This window comes from Neomonachus schauinslandi, chromosome 9 (genome assembly GCF_002201575.2).
Source record: "Neomonachus schauinslandi chromosome 9, ASM220157v2, whole genome shotgun sequence".
NCBI classification, from domain to species: Eukaryota; Metazoa; Chordata; class Mammalia; order Carnivora; family Phocidae; genus Neomonachus; species Neomonachus schauinslandi.
This window is the reverse complement of record NC_058411.1, coordinates 71,309,650-71,324,730: the sequence shown is the minus strand read 5'-3', so window position 1 is coordinate 71,324,730 and position 15,081 is coordinate 71,309,650. Positions and strand designations below refer to the sequence as shown.

General features: G+C 59.8%; 2 protein-coding genes across 5 annotated transcripts in view; both read right to left on the bottom strand.

Moving 5' to 3' along the window:
• Positions 1-617: 617 nt before the first annotated feature.
• On the bottom strand, positions 618-9,994 carry CDH24 (cadherin 24). The gene is made up of 12 exons (XM_021695423.1): positions 9,977-9,994; positions 8,128-8,432; positions 7,642-7,936; positions 7,368-7,487; positions 7,128-7,295; positions 6,767-6,954; positions 6,126-6,379; positions 4,794-4,930; positions 2,370-2,491; positions 2,177-2,288; positions 1,710-1,958; positions 618-1,144 (listed from the first exon to the last, which is right to left on the bottom strand). The coding sequence occupies exons 2-12, from the start codon at positions 8,326-8,328 to the stop codon at positions 636-638; spliced, it is 2,355 nt and encodes a 784-aa protein (XP_021551098.1). The 5' UTR covers positions 8,329-8,432; positions 9,977-9,994; the 3' UTR covers positions 618-635.
• A 1,103-nt stretch (positions 9,995-11,097) lies between these two features.
• ACIN1 (apoptotic chromatin condensation inducer 1) overlaps positions 11,098-15,081 on the bottom strand; it is a 33,873-nt gene continuing 29,889 nt past the window's right edge. For 3 of the 4 annotated variants that reach the window (XM_021695672.2, XM_021695674.2, XM_044918312.1), the window contains 7 exons: positions 14,842-14,983; positions 14,370-14,515; positions 13,862-13,969; positions 13,615-13,722; positions 13,052-13,376; positions 12,838-12,938; positions 11,098-12,033 (listed from right to left, as the gene is read on the bottom strand). In XM_021695672.2, the coding sequence (XP_021551347.1) occupies positions 11,707-12,033; positions 12,838-12,938; positions 13,052-13,376; positions 13,615-13,722; positions 13,862-13,969; positions 14,370-14,515; positions 14,842-14,983 (1,257 nt within the window). In that variant the 3' untranslated portion in view covers positions 11,098-11,706. The remainder of the gene's footprint in view (positions 12,034-12,837; positions 12,939-13,051; positions 13,377-13,614; positions 13,723-13,861; positions 13,970-14,369; positions 14,516-14,841; positions 14,984-15,081) is intronic. The other variant, XM_021695673.2, reaches the window with a different exon arrangement.

Sequence of the window (15,081 nt, the reverse complement as noted above, 5' to 3'; positions counted from 1 at the left end):
CCGAGGGGGGGCGGTTCTAGTCTGTGAGTGGAGGAGGGCTTCAGGCAATCCCAGTGCTCGCCCCCCCTCCCCCCCGCCCAATTAGCAGCACTGACCTGGGGCCGAACATCCCCCGCAGGAGGGTGGGCAGCAGTGGCTGGAAGTTTCTCTTGCTTTTGGGATGGACAACAGAAAAAACAGAAAAGCCAGTCACAGGGACCCGGAGAGAATGCAGGCAGATGCGGGCAGGAGACAGACACAGAGCATGTGTGTGGGCAAGGGAGACAGAGAGAGGGTGTGTGAGAGATTTAGAACCGGGCAGACAAAAACAGAGTCACGGAGAGAGTGGAGTCACAGTGAAGGAACAGAGAGATTCAGAGTCGAGCCACACAATCCAGACCCAGACAGGAGAGTGTTACAGAAAGAGACAGAGATCCCTGGAGGGAAACATACAGACGACTGGGGAGGAGGGAGGTAAGAAGGACGTTGCCCTGGGGAAGCTGGGAAGAGGGACACAGGGACAAGGGGAGGCCTGGGGGCTCTCCCCCGGGGCTGCTGCCGCCCGCCTGGACCCCAGGGGGGTGGGGGCTCACTCAGAGGGCCTGTGCGGGCTGCCCCCCCCCCCCCCCCGCGGCGGGCAGGGCTGGGGCCGGCTTTCAGGGGGCCAGGGGCTCCTTGGCCCCATACAGCTCGGCCAGGGTGTGGAAGAGCGGCCCCCAGTCGTCCGGCGGCTCGGCGGGGCCCGGGGCGCCCCCCGCCTCGCTGCCGGAGCCCAGCGAGCTGAGGGAGCCGCAGGAGGAGCCGCGGCCCTCGTAGCCGTACACCTGCACCGAGTCGTAGGGCGGCACGCTGGGGTCGTCGTCCGCCTCGCGGAGCCGCAGCGCCAGGAGCTGGGCCACGTCGGCGGGGCCGGGGGGCCGGGGCTGGCGGGGCGCCCGGGCCCGGGGCAGGACGTCGCGGCGCGCGGGCGTTGGCGGCGGCCCGGGGTTGGGCGGGGCCGCCCCATCGGGGTTCTGCAGGGCGCTGATGTCGAAGGCCTCCGTGTCCTCTTCGCCGCCGCCCTCGTCGTCGTAGGTGATGATGTTCTCGCGGACGTCCTCCTCCTCCAGCACCATCAGCGCTTCGTGCTTCTGCCGCCGCAGGGCCGCGAAGAGCACAGCCAGCGCTGGGGGAGGGGCGCACAAGGCCGCTGAGCCCGCGGCGCCCCGGAGCGCGCCACCTGCTTCCGTCCCGGGGCCACACGCGGCTTGGGAGACGGAGGAGCCAGTGTGGCCGAGGGGAGGCGAGACCCGGGTTTAAGCCCTGGCAGGCCTCGTTTGAGGCCTGACTTCACCCCGCACTCGCCGTGTGACTGTGGGAAGTTGCTTCGCTTCTCTGAACCTCTGACCCTTAGAGGGCTGGTGTGGAAAACCGGGAAAACGAATTTCCCTCTTAGGGCTGTTGAAAGGATGACACGAAATAGCACAAGTGATGCGCTGGGCACCACGCACCGTCCAGAGTCAGGCTTCAATAACCAGTTTTTACGGCCTGCTGCTGTCACTGCGGACTGGTAATGCCAGGGCCGGAGGCCGGAGCTCTTCTCTTGGACACACGAGGGAGTGGGAAAATCCGCGCACGGGCGCATCCTTTAAGCCCCGGGGTGGAGTTCCCTAGGTCCAGGGCCCTGGCCCCTCTCTCCAGCCCCTGCAGGCTCGGGCCCCACATCTACGTGCCAAGGTGGCCCGACTCACCGAGCAGGGTGCCCACACAGGTGACGATGGCAAGCAGGGCCCCAGTGCTGAGCCCAGCGGGTGAGAGCTGAGCCTCGGGCCGGCAGGAAGCCACGGAGCCATCAGGCCGGCAGCGGCACACGCTGACTGTCACGGTGGCAGTGCTGCTCAGGGCTGGCTGCCCCCAGTCCCACAGTGCTATGGGAACCAGATAGGGGGCCTGGCGGGGCGGAGCAGGGCGAGAGGGCAGCAGCAGGCTGGCAGAGCCATCTGTGGGAGAGGGAAGGTGTCGGGCCCCCTCCTGAGACACCATCCCTGTAGGGTCAGTGCGGCCCAGGGAGACAGCTTCCAACGGGGAAGGTTGGCAAAGAGCAAATGTGTGCACGTCCACATCTACCTTCTGTTGGGTGGAGGGCCCAGATGTGTGGGCAGGGGTGAGGCTGGGCTAGGAGGTGGGATGGGAGGAGGAGAGCAGGGGGGCCACCCACCTCGGTTGTCTCGGACAGTGAAGTTGGCATCGGGGCCCAGAGGACCTTGAAGGGAGACACGGCTACTGTTGCCCACCTCGTCTCTGTCCAGGGCCCGGATGACCTGAATCAGCTGGGAGGAAGAAGAGAGGCCTTGTATGGAGTGGGCAGCTGGCGGTCTTAAGGTCCCGAGCCCTCTGCCTCCTTGGCTCACCTGGCCGGGGGCTGCAGAATCACACACGAAGGTGTCGTAGGGCTCAGCCAGCTGGGGAGCGTTGTCATTCTCGTCCAGGATCTGGATGGCCACTTGCACACGGGAGGCCCGTGCGGAGCTGTCTGAAGACAGAACATGAACACATACATGCCCCACGCACACACAACAGTTTACACACAACACACATGGTGTGTGGGCGCGGATGCTCCATGTAGCGCACAGCGTACACATGCAACACGCGGTATATGCATGCAACGTGCAAGTAGCAAACGGTGACGTGAAACGAATGGAACACCGAGAGCGTACGACAACATTCACGTGGTAGCCAAGATATGTGCAGTGTGGAACACACACTCCACAGGGGCGGGGCACCCACGATATGCATACAGGATAACCCACATGCACGACACATGCACCATAAATGAAAGGTAGACGGAAGGTGCATACAGGTTGCACACAGACAATAGTCATGAAACAAACACATTCATACCATATATTCAATGTACACTCAGCATTTAAAACAAATACAACATACATGAAGTGGGTGTTGGATAGACACAGTGTATTCAGTGTCACCCCCCCACCCAGGGTCGAGAGGATGCATTTTCATACACAGCACCAGCGAGACAGAGACAGACAGACAGACAGACAGACAGACAGACACACGCACACACGCCCCATCAGCGGTCGGAAGGCCACGGAATAGCAGTGAGTAGCACTTAGAGTTGGCCTTGGGGAGCCAGGCCAGCCTGGGTGCCACAGCCAGACACAGGCCCCCTTCTTCATGCAACCCTTCATCAGGTGGCTCCCTGTCATTACCCTGACTTGCTCCTCACTGCCAATGCCATCCAAGAAAGAATGGAAAACAGGTATCCCTGCCCACCCCGGAGCTCACCTCTGCTGGCTGAGCCTCCCAGATTCTTTAGTCCTCTCCCAGGTGGGGAGGGAGCTGGCTGGCCCCGGGGAAGGGGCCGAGGTCCCAGCCTGGGCAAGGGAGGCTGAGTGGGCTCCCTGGCCAAGGGTTCGGGGCTCCATTCCTTCTCTGCAGTATGGGCCCAGGGCCTGCTAGGTGATCTTGGGGTTTGCTGGAGAGCAGGATTTGGTGGGAGGGTGAGAAGGCAGGGAGGGAAAGACACACACACCCATGACACAGATGGCTGGCTACGTATACACAGGCAACTGCAAACACTATATACACATAGGGACATTCACACAGACGGGCACACGTGCAACACCATGTAACACACAGCCACGGGGCCAGAAACATGAGCCCATACACATGAACTGCTACACGTGAGAGGCAACATGGAGGAGGGATAAGTGCTCCGACTCTGCAGCCTTACGGGGTCTCATGGCTCTGCCCCGTCACGTCGTCATGACCTTGGGGAGTTACTTAACTTCTCTTCGGCCGAGTTTCCTTATTGTCAAATGGGGAAATAACCATACCTCCCTCATAAAGTTGTGGTGGTGATTACATTAATTGATCCACATTTAGTACTTAGAACAGTCCCTGGTACACAGTATGTAATAAATTCTCTGGCCACGAATACTCACATACACATACACAAAATGACATACACAAACAGCTACCTGTACCTATCCTTACACACACCTAATTATACATTCGCACAAATATTCTACCCACTCAACTACACACACACACACTCCATGTGTGTATATATGTATTGTCACACACATGGAATTGTACACACACGTGGATACACACATGTACATATACATAGAGCTCTCCGCTGCCATGTACAAACATCTACGCACACAATGACAGTTCCCACAGATGGGACACAGACAGCAAATGTAGGAGGCCCTGCAGGGGGCGTGAGCAGGAGTGATAAGGGGAGGTTCACAGAGGGGACGGCGGTCTCCCCGCCTCCGTGGGCCAGGGCCGCCCAGAGGCAGCCAAAGCATGCTGCTGGTGACTGGGGGCTAACAGGGGCAGGGGCTGGCCCCTCTCCCCTACCTTGAGGGCTCTCTGCAGGGTGTCCCTGGGAGGGGCTGCTGGAGCCCCCCAGTCAGCTTCCAGAGGAGGGGCCCAGCCCTGCCCTGGCCCCTGGCTTCAGCCTGAAGCGGACAGTGGGCAGGGCAGGGTCTGCCAGGGTACAGATTGGGGCTTCCTAGGGCTTAGGAGCTATTTGAGATTAGGTTTGTTTCCCAGTTGGGGAAAGTCAGGTATGGGAATGAATTTAAAGTCAGGAGAATGCGCAGGCAGATCCACTGTGCCCAGGCCAGCCCAGCCTCAGAGACCAGGAGGCCTGCCTGGTGGTGGTGATCCAGGCTGGGAAGCCAGCGCTGTACACTGGTGAGGCATGGTGGCAGTGACCGCCTCCCCCCTCCCTGCTCAGGGACAGCTCCTCTGCCAGGTGGCTGCTCGCCTTCTCCCTCTCCTGGGGGCCTAGGGCTCCTCACCAAGCTCTGTGGCCAGCACTGTGAGGTTGTGCCAGATGCGAGCCTCGCGGTCCAGGGGCACCACTGTGCGGATGGTGCCATCTTCGGGCTCGATGGAGAAGCAGCGCTCTGGATCGGAGTGGGGGAGGATGGAGTATCTGGGGAAGATGGAGCGGAGCTGGGGGCTGATCTGGGGGCAGGGCCAGAGCTTGCTGCTACCCCTCCCTCCCTTCTGTTCGCCTTGCTGGGCCTCTTGGTTCTTCTGGGCAGAGGGCCCGAGCTCGCTGGGCTGAGCCTGGCCCGGGTACCCAGAGCCATAATTCACATTAGGGTCCCCTTAAGAGATAAGTCGCGGGCGCCTGGGTGGCTCAGTCGTTAAGTGGCTGCCTTCGGCTCAGGTCATGATCCCAGGGTCCTGGGATCGAGGCCCGCATTGGGCTCCCTGCTTGGCGGGAAGCCTGCTTCTCCCTCTCCCACTCCCCCTGCTTGTGTTCCCTCTCTCGCTGTCTCTCTCTCCATCAAATAAATAAATAAATAAAATCTTTTAAAAAAAATTAAAAAAAAAAAGAGTCAAGTCGCTTGGGGAAGTTACCAACATTAAATAGCTGTCCTAAGACTCAGGGGGACTGGGTTTCATGGTGGGGGTGAGACAGAAAGAGGTGGAAGTGGGGGTAAACAGCCTGTCTTTCTGACTTCTGGGCTCTATTCCAGGGACCCAGGGACCCCAGGCTTGCTCTGCCTCAGACCAGCAGTGTGATCTTGGGGTGAATCATTTAACCTCTGTTTACTTAACTACAAAATGGGAACGACACCAGCACCTCCCTCATTCCTGTGACGGGGCTGCTGAAAGGTGGGAAGAGTGGCTCTTCTCAAGGCAGACAAATCTGCATGCAAGTCCCAGCTCTGCTGCTTCCTGACTATGTGACCTTGGACAAGGAACTTAACCTGTCAGGGCCTGGCCTCTAAAACAACTGGGGCTGATCGTGCCTACTTCACAGGGCTGTTGTGAGAACTGAATGTTACCGAGTGGGTATAATGTGCAGCGTTGAGGGACTGACCAACAGGGGCGGCCCGCCCTCCAGCACCACTCATCACATGAGCCTGCATCTGCCCGCACCGTCACTGGGAGGCGCCACTGCTATCCTCCCAGAGGGATGGGTGGAGCTGGGGGGCGCACAGGGTGCTAGCCCCGACCTCCAGGCCTTCCCTGGCCCTCAGCCCTGCAGAGAGGGAGACCTCCGCCAGGAGGTGAGTGGGATTTTCGGTGAGGGGGGCCCATCCTCGGTGGGACTAGCCTGCCACTGGGCTCGTTCCCTGAGGCCCTCCCCTTCCCCTGCCCACACCCCAGCTCACCTGATTGGGCTGGCTGGGGAATCCAGGTCTGCCGCTGAGACTCGGCCCACCAGCGTCCCAGGAGCTTTGTTCTCAGGCACCGCCAGGTGGTAGGCAGCCTGGGTGAAGGCAGGCGGCTCTGGGGCGTCCTGCACGGCCACGCGCACGGAGGCCACGTCCTTGAAGGGCCCTCGCCGCAGGTAGGCTGGGTCGATGAGGGTGTTGGTGGCCTCCACGCGGAAGGAATAGGAGCGTCGGGTCTCGAAGTCCAGGGGCTATGGGGAGGAGAGGTGGAAACCAGGGCAGGCCCAAGCTCCTGGAAGGTGAGAGGTCCCCTCCCCGCGCATCCAGTGCTCGGCCCACCTGAGACGAGAGGTGGGCACTGATAGGCAGGGGCCGCAGTGGTCAGGGTGAGGCAGATGACTTAGTCTGTGACCCTAGGTCTGCCCCCAGCTCCATCATAGACTGGCTACACGAAAAGTTCTGAGCCCGTCTCTCCCCCTTGCTGGGCCCCAGTCCCTCATCTGAAAGAGGACGAGACGACCATGTCTCTAAGCTCCAACCCAGTGGTCCCGAGTCTGTTAGACCAGTTAGGAGTGAGCCTCGTGGGGCAAGAGGCAGGTAGGAGTGAGTGTGCAAGTGTTAGCAGACAGAAGGCTAACCTTGCGGACAGCGAGGAGCCCGTCTCGACCCTGGGAGTCTGTGCTGATGCTGAAGGCTTCGGACCCCTCTCCGTCCAGGATGCTGTACGCCATGAGGGCGTTGTCCCCCAGATCTGGGTCCTGGGCTCGCAGCCGGCCTACCAGGGTGCCCGGCCCAGCCGTCTCCACCACAGAGAACTGGTATAGGCCTTGAGGGGGGACGGAGGGGAGACATCTTAGGTCCCTAGCCCTCCTCCCTCTCCCAGCACTCCCTTCTCCTGGGGTCTGGCTGGGGGAGGGCTGGAGAGGGGAGGCCTCCCCAGAAGCTGTAGAGGGTGGGGGCAGGCAAAGGATGGCTCCGGTGGCAGCACTGGCCCCTTACTCTGAGGGAACTTGGGGGGGTTGTCGTTGACATCGCTGAGGGTGACCGTCACCGTAGTGCTGCCCGACAGCCCCCCCATGTGGCCGCCCATGTCCTTGGCCTGAATCACCACCAAGAACTCCTCCTGCGTCTCCCGGTCCATGTTGGGGATGGCAGTACGCACCACTCCTAGGGAGAGACACGGGTCAGGGGCTGCCTGTTCGCATGGCTGCCCCGCCAGGCTCCGAGCTCTATCCTCACCCGTCTGGGGGTCCACAGAGAAGAAGGGCAGTCCATCCAACACAGTGTACACCAGCTTGGCGCTGTTCCCGTAGCTGGGGTCATCGGCATCGTGAGCAGTCACCTGGATCACTGACGTCCCTGTGGGGGATCCCGGCACCCCACTCAGCAGGGGCAGGGCCAAGTGGGAAAGAACAGCAAATGAGGGGGACCCAGACACGAGAGCAATGCGGGAAGGAGAGGCGAGGGTGCTCCAGGAGACGGGCTCTGGGATGGTCAGAGTTGGGGTACTCACCGACATTGGACATCTCGGGCACTGTGGCGTGGTAGGGCCCGAGGGGAAAGATAGGTGGGTTGTCATTAATGTCTTGCACCTTGATGATAAACTCTGACGGGGGCTCCAGAGGCCGGTTGGAGGCTCGGTCCACGGCTTGGGCAAGCAGCACGTACTGTGCCTTCTCCTCCCGGTCCAGGCTCTTGGTGACATGGATATTGCCTGTGGCCTCATCAATCACAAATACAGTGCCTGCCCCCTCCCCGGTCAGCAGGTACTTGGTGCGGCCCTCGCCCCTGTCCACATCCGAGTGCAGCTGTAGGGGTCAGGGAAAAATAGCAGCAGGTTCCAAGCATAGGGACAGAAAGGTTAAAGAGTCTAAGTCTATGAGTGGGTGGAGTGTTGGGAGTCTTGAGGGGCCAAGGTCATTGAAGAAGTGATGAAGTTGCAGGGCAGGACCTAAGGGCCTCGAGAGTCAGGGCAGACCTGGGAAGGGCTGATCCTTACCTTACCAATAAGGACGGGCTCTGGACCGGCATATTCCTCAATGACAAAGAACTGGTTCCACACCCAGCTCCTTCGGTTCCGCAGCAGCACTGGTCCTGGGCCCCTCGGGGATCCTGCCCAGGCCCGGGCGGGGGCTGCCAGGCGCCCCATGCAGCCCCAGCCACCCAGCCAGGCCAGCAGGAGCCTCACCAGGCCCCACATGTTTGGGCTCCAGCCAGGGCTCTGTTCACTGTCCCCGGGTACTGAGGCATGAGCTGGCTGGGGCAGAAGGGCAGATGCGTTGGGGCTACCCCATGGATCCACACCTGTAGGACAGGTAGCTATTCAGGGTCAAGGAAACCCTTAACTCCCCCCGGCCCCCAACTAAAGTTCGATACTGAAGATCAGACCTCCAAGGAACCAGACACCCCACTGCCCAGAACCCAGACTGAGACAGAGCAGACAGTCTGATCCTTCCCTCCACCCAGGCTCTGCCTGTATTCACCTCCAGCCCTACAAGCTGATAAATCTCTGGCCAGTCAACTCTGAGTAGAGAAGCTGGGGAAGAAAACAGGAGGGGGGATGCGGGGAAGGGTTGGAACCCCAGATCTGGCCCCTCTTCTCCCAGGTTGGGTATGCAGCCAGGGGGCTGGAGGAGTTGGGGACTACCAGGGAAAAGGGCTTAGAATCCAGGGGCTGGGACTCACCGAGGTGTGGTGTCAAGGTGTCTGGGGTCAGGCTGAGCCATGACAAGGCGTGCAGCCTAAGACAGGGTTGAGAGCCTGTGAAAGTCCCTCCTCCAGAGGGAACCCCACCTCTCCAGAACCTGCCCCCAGCCCACACTGCCAGCTGAAGTCCTTGAAGGGGGACTGGGCTCGGGAGGCAGAGTGGGGGGGCCGGAGCCGAAAGAAGAGGATGTAAAGCTGGGGGCAAGGCCAGGAGGCTGGGAGAGGAGAGCAGAGACTACAGACTCAGTGTTAGTGATGGTGAGACCCAGACTCAGGCACTGTCCGGCGCAGACTGAGACAGAATGGCAGCAAGAGACACGAGGAAAGAGATCAAAGGAGGCAGCCTGGGTGTCTGACAGGCAGAGAGGAGTCATAGGTAACAGGCTTGGGAATGGTAGGAGGGGGGCAGAGGGGCTTTCTGGGAGTGATGAGCAGGCGGGGGGCAGCCCTCAGCTGCGGGGGTCAGAGCAGGCCTCGGGAACTTCAATCTGAGAGAGGGGGCAGCCAGGAGGGGCTTCGGGAAGGGAGCTGGAGAGAGGACCCTTCCCACTGCTGTCTCCTCCCTCTCCTCCTGCCGGGGAGGGGGGGACCCCCTCAGGTAGCTGTGGCTGCCACCCCTCCTCCCCCAGAGCAGACACACACCTGCCAGTCTTTTCCCTCCCGAGGGAAGAGGGAAGCCGGAGGGAAGCCGGGGACCAGAGCGGGAGGCGGGACGAGGAGAAGGAAAGGGCTGGAGGAGTGGGAAACCGGATAGCGGGAAGGGAAGAGGAGGCGAGAGGGAAGAAACGGGGGAAGGAAAGGAGAGCGGGAAAAGGCAAAGGGAAAGACAGGAAAGGAAAGGTCGGGAAAGGAAAAGGCAAAGAGGAAGAGGAGGTGGAGAAAGACAGGGCAAGAGGGAAGGGGCAGAGGAGGCAAACAGGCAGAGAGAAGGCAGGGTGAAGAGGAACCGAGGGAGAGGAAAATGGGGCAAGGAGGAAAAGAGGTGCGAGGGAAGAGGGGAAAGAGGTAGAGCGCGGGAGAAGGGAGCCGGCAGTGGGCTCCCAGCCGCGGAGCGCACCGCTCTGAAGACACCCGCAGGCTGCGGGCCCCCTGCTGCCCCTCCGCGGGTTCCCGACCCCGGGCTCCGGGGCAGGCGCCCTTACCTGGCAGTGCCGAGGGGCCCAGGCCGGCGGGGAGCGTCCCCGCCCGCCCCCGTCGCCGGGTCCCGGGGGCGCAGCCCCGAGCCGATCGGAGCGGGCGCCGCGGCTCCGCTGCAGGTCTGAGCGGCCCCGGCGAGAACAAGGGAGCGAGACGGAGGGGGCGGGGGAAGGAGGCTCCGCCTGCGGAGGAGCGAGGCGGCTCCGCGGCGCGCGGGAGAGAGCCCTGCCTCCGACCCTCCCCGGCCAGCCCGGGCCCGCGCGGCGGAGGCGGGGGCGGGGGCGGCGCTGCCGGGCCGCTGGGCGCATACAGATGCGGCGCCCCTCCCGGGCCGGGCCCGCAGCGCCCCGCAGGGCACTCGGGCGGGAGGACGTCCAGGCCCCGGCGCCAGGCCGTCCCCGAAGGGCTGGCGGGGAGGGTGCAGCCGGGAGCGCCGAGCGGCCCCGCACGCCCCCACGCCGCGGGGCGAAGGGCGAGCGCGCGGTGAGGCGGGGAATTAGGAGCCGGCTGCGGAGAGGCCCGGCTGCGGCTCCCGCTCCCGCTTCCGGAGCGGCCTCTGGGGCTGCTGTGAACCCCGGCCGCAAGGAGGCGGCATTCGGGGAGGCGGTGCGGGGCACCACAGCCGGCCGACTGGGGAGCGCTTAAGGCCGGCAGAAGGGTCCAGGGAGTCCGCGGGCTGGGCCCAGGGAGCAGGTCAGGGACCGAGGCACGACAGCAGCGGGAGGGGACGGCGGTGGGGAGTGGAGCCTTTTTGGGAAGCTCATTTACAGGCGCCCACTGAGCGAGCGGCTGCCGCCCCCTGGCGGCCGCTGTGGGAGGCGCCTTGAAGGTGGCGAGCAGGTGACCGAACGCCTCTAACGCGGGACTGGGCACCGGGACAGGGACCCTCCTCTTCCCAGGGATCTTCCCCTCTGGCCTCCAGTGAGGACGATGCTCCGTGGTGACGTGGGTAGAGCCAAGACAGAGATGGAGGGCGGGAAGTCCCTGCTCCCGGAAGCAGCAGGCTGCCTAAACAAGTGTATGGAGTGCAGGCGATGGTGCCCCCATGCTACAGCCGTCCTCTTCAACTGTTCAGCTCTCCCCCCCGGGCCCTGCCCAAGGAAAGCCAGTCACACACTAGTTAAAACTAAGTCAGATTTTTATTATTTTCCATAGACCACATCATTTAATAATAAAAAAAATAAAAATAAAAATTGAACAAAAGGAAAAGGTGGATATAAAGTGGAACCGGTGGGCAGAAGGCAAGGGCTGCAGGACAGAAGAGACTGGGAACTGCAGGGGCCCTGGGACTCAGGAGGAGATGCTGATTCAGCTCATAGGTGACCCAGTCCTGGCCCCGGCTGTTCCCAAGAGGGGGTTGTGAGTACCCAAAGGAGGTGGTGAGCAGGATGGAGGAAAAATGAGAGGTCTGGGGCTCTTGGCTGTTCCCCACCTCTGGGCCAACCACCTCCCTCCCTAACCTAGCTCTTCCCTCTCAGACTCAACAGTGGGAAAGGAGAGTGAGGAGAGGGCTAACTCCCAAGAGATAGGTTATGGGGGTGGGGCTCTGGGGGGAAAGACGGCCACTGCTCCATTTGGTATGTGGGGACAGGTGGCAGCCATACTTGAGCACTGGGTAAATGGTGTGAAAGACCCCTGGTTCTAGGGCGGTGGAGATTGTACCTATCCCTCTGTGGCCTCGAACCCCCCGGGGCAGGGTGGCTGATGCCTGCAGCTCTCGCTCGTGTGTTCCCAGCTAGCGGCGCCCGCCCCGGTCCCGCACAGGCGTGCTCCGACTCCGGCTCCTGCTGTGGCGCTTGGTGTCTCTGCGGTCCCTCTCCCTGCCTCGCTCCCGGTCCCTCTCCCTCTCCCTCTCCCGATCACCCCGGTCACGCTCCCTTTCCCTCTCTCTCTCCCTGTCCCTCTCTCGGCTGTGCTCGCGACGCTTCTCCCGCTCTAGCTGCCGGTTCCGTTCCCGTTCTGCTTCCTTCTCCCGCTCCTTTTGCTCTTCCTCTTCTTGCTCCTTTCGCCGCTTCTCCCGCTCCTTGGCCCGTTCAGCCCGCTCAGCCTCCTTCTGAACAATCTGCAGCAGGCAGCAAAGGTTGCTGAGATCCCGCACACGCCAGTCCCGCCTTGTCTGTATGTCCCTGGGCCCTGCCCTAGCTCAGGATCATCGCCAGCTTTGCTGTTAAGCAGGAAGGGGGTTGTCTGCAATCACACCTGTCTTTGTCCCCGGGTCCCCATCCCTCCAAGTGTTCGCCTTTTATACCCACGACAGGCAGTGGCACCATCCATGCCTTGCCTCTCGTATTCCCCCAGCTACTTAAGATGTGAACAAACCACTTTTCCCTTTAGCCGAGTACATGAGCCTCAAATTCCCAAAAAGGCCCATTACAAAGAAACTTAAATTCAAAAAGCAAAAAAATCTTAGGGGTGCCTGGCTGGCTCAGTTGGAAGAGTATGCAATTCTTAATCTTGTGGTTGCTGAGTTCAAGCCCCACATTTGGCGTAGATTACTTACCAAATAAATAAAAATTGGAAAAAAAAAAAAAAAAAAAAGGCAAACTACCCTAGAAATAAAAAAGCAGAGAAATGGTTTCTCAGCTAACTGAAATCAATTTCCGACAAGGATGGTTGGCACAGACAGCTTCCTAGACACACAAACCCAGTTCCTGTCTTTGTGTTGACCTTGGCACTCTTGGGTTTGGCTTCTCTATGGCGTACGGTCACCTGGTTCTTAAAAACTGCCTTTCCGTGATGCTTAGTTTCTTCCCTTATCCTAAGCCAATACCTGGGCCTTCTCACACCAGTAGTCAAGTGACTCTCCCCCTTGCACTGCTGTCAAGCCTGGCTGCTACTCAGAGCGGAGCCTGAAGTGAGCACTCACCTGGCTGTCAGTCAGCGGGAGCCAATAGATGCAGGGAGCTGCCTTGGTCTTACGGAAAAGGTCGTCCAGCAGCTTGGCAGGCGGTTCCTCCTGAGCTTTCTCTGAGGTGCAAGAAAGTGAGTCAGACCTTATGCTCTATGACCCTGTGTGTCCCATCCCATTTGGGTTCCTTTCCCACCTACTAGCAGGTATGTGTGTCCCGACAGCTAAGTACCTTTCTTCTCACTCTTCTTTTCTTTAGACTTCGCACGTTCCTTGCGGCGGCGGTCACGGGACCGTGATCGGGAACGGGGACCTTCTCGAACTTTGTCCCGATCCCATTCACGCTCTGATCGAGTTCGCTCCCGCCGCTCCATTTCCCGTTCCCGCTCTGCCCACTGTTCCCGCACCGCCCGCTCCTGCTCCCGCTGCTCTGCCCGGGGGTGCTGTGGTGGCTGGGCTGGGGGTGGGGGCGGGGGGTGCAGGGGCCGTGGTACCCCCTGCTCCTCTGTCTTAGTTTCAGAGGGACGGTCCACCAAGAGGCCCCGGTGATAATCCAGCTGTGGGTAGAGGAGGGACAAGGACAGTCAGGATGGAGAGGATAACACTCCCACTGAAGGAGCCCAGGTACCAGGGCATACAGATTTTGGAGCCCCATGGTTCAACGAAAGGAACCAAGGGGTAGGAAAAGGGAGAAGGAATCTCAGTGGCTGCAGGTTTGGCCAGGATCTCAGCTGGATTCTAGCAGATAATGGCCTCCCCTGCCCCTCCCCTCCTTCCTTTCCCTAGGTTTCTTACCTCATCTTGCTCGGCATAGTCAGCACAAAGGAATTTGGGATTGGACTGGGGCCATTTGACCCCATGTAGCGCTGTGCGAGTGGCAACTGCCTCCTCTACTGTTGAGTACTGGTGGAGGAAGGCAGAAGGCAGAGGGTCACAACAGGCCTCAATCCCTCCCACTTGCCACAAGGCCCCTGAACCTGCCCACGTTGGTTACAAAAGGAAATGTGTGCCACAACCTAGAGAATCAGCTTCCTCCCCTCACCGTGACAAAGCAGTGAGATTTGATCTTGTCAATCCAGAAGGCCTCTTCCACCAGAGTTCCCGTCCGGCCCAACAATTCCTTTAGTTGGCCTAAAGTGAAGGGACGCACCTGCCAAGGAAAATGGAGTTTCCAAGTCTTGAAGAAGGCAAGAACAATACTCCTGCAACCAGTCTTCAGATTCCCCAAGTGTCTGGCACAGGAGTACAGCTTCAGAGTATGGGCACAGAGGGGTCAGGAACTCTCCCGTGGGAATGAGAGGGGAGCGAAGAACGGTAACACTAACGGAGACACTACATGCCAGGCCCTCCGCAAATCCTCCAGACAACCCTGCAGGCTGATACTTTGTCCCCATTTTTCAGGTGAGGAGACTGGTTGAGAGAGATGAGGTCAGTCGCTCAGTGAGTGAGTAACTGGCAGATCTAGGAGTTGAAGTTCAGTAACAGGAATCCAAAGCTCAAACTCTTAACCACTAAACAAGGCCGGGCTGTGGGAAATGACTCCGACTCACCAAATTGGAGATGTGGACGATGTTACTGATCTTGCCCCGGGGCGGGGAGGGCACCTGAGCAGTTCGGACTGGGTCATCAATTGTAATGGAAACTCCAGACTTTTGCTGGCTAATGGAACGTCGAGTTAAGGTATCTCCTAAAGTCACTATCAAAAAGAGCACATGAACAGTTTTCAGCAGGGAGCAATGCTGGCTCTCTCACCTCTGCTATGCCTTTCTCTCATTCCCTACCAAGCACTGTTCCACTTAACTGTGCTGAGCACCTACAATGTGCAAGGTACTGTCTAGGCAAAGCTCCTCACTATGGAGATCCAAAGATTTTAACCTAACTCTCAAGTAGCTCAATAACTAGGAGAGAGAGGTAAAACAGCGATGCAAAAACACTGTAATAAAAGGCAGAAAACATTAAATGCTTTAAAAGAGGTCCAAATAAAGTGCTCTTGGAATTCAGGGAGCTGTACGCTTCACCTACCTTTCTTTACTTCATGCTCCACAGGTGGGGGCAAGGCCACCTCTACTGAAACCTGGGGAGGTATAGGGGGTTCTGCTTCAGGCTCCTTCTCTTCTTCCTCTTCTTCCCTTTGCCCATTCTCCTGGCCCTCTGCAGGTACGACCTGTAAGGTATCAGATAATGGAGCAATTCTTAACCATCTGAACCACCCAGGCCCCCCCCCCCTTTTTTTAAGATAATGGAGCAATTCTTAAACACCAA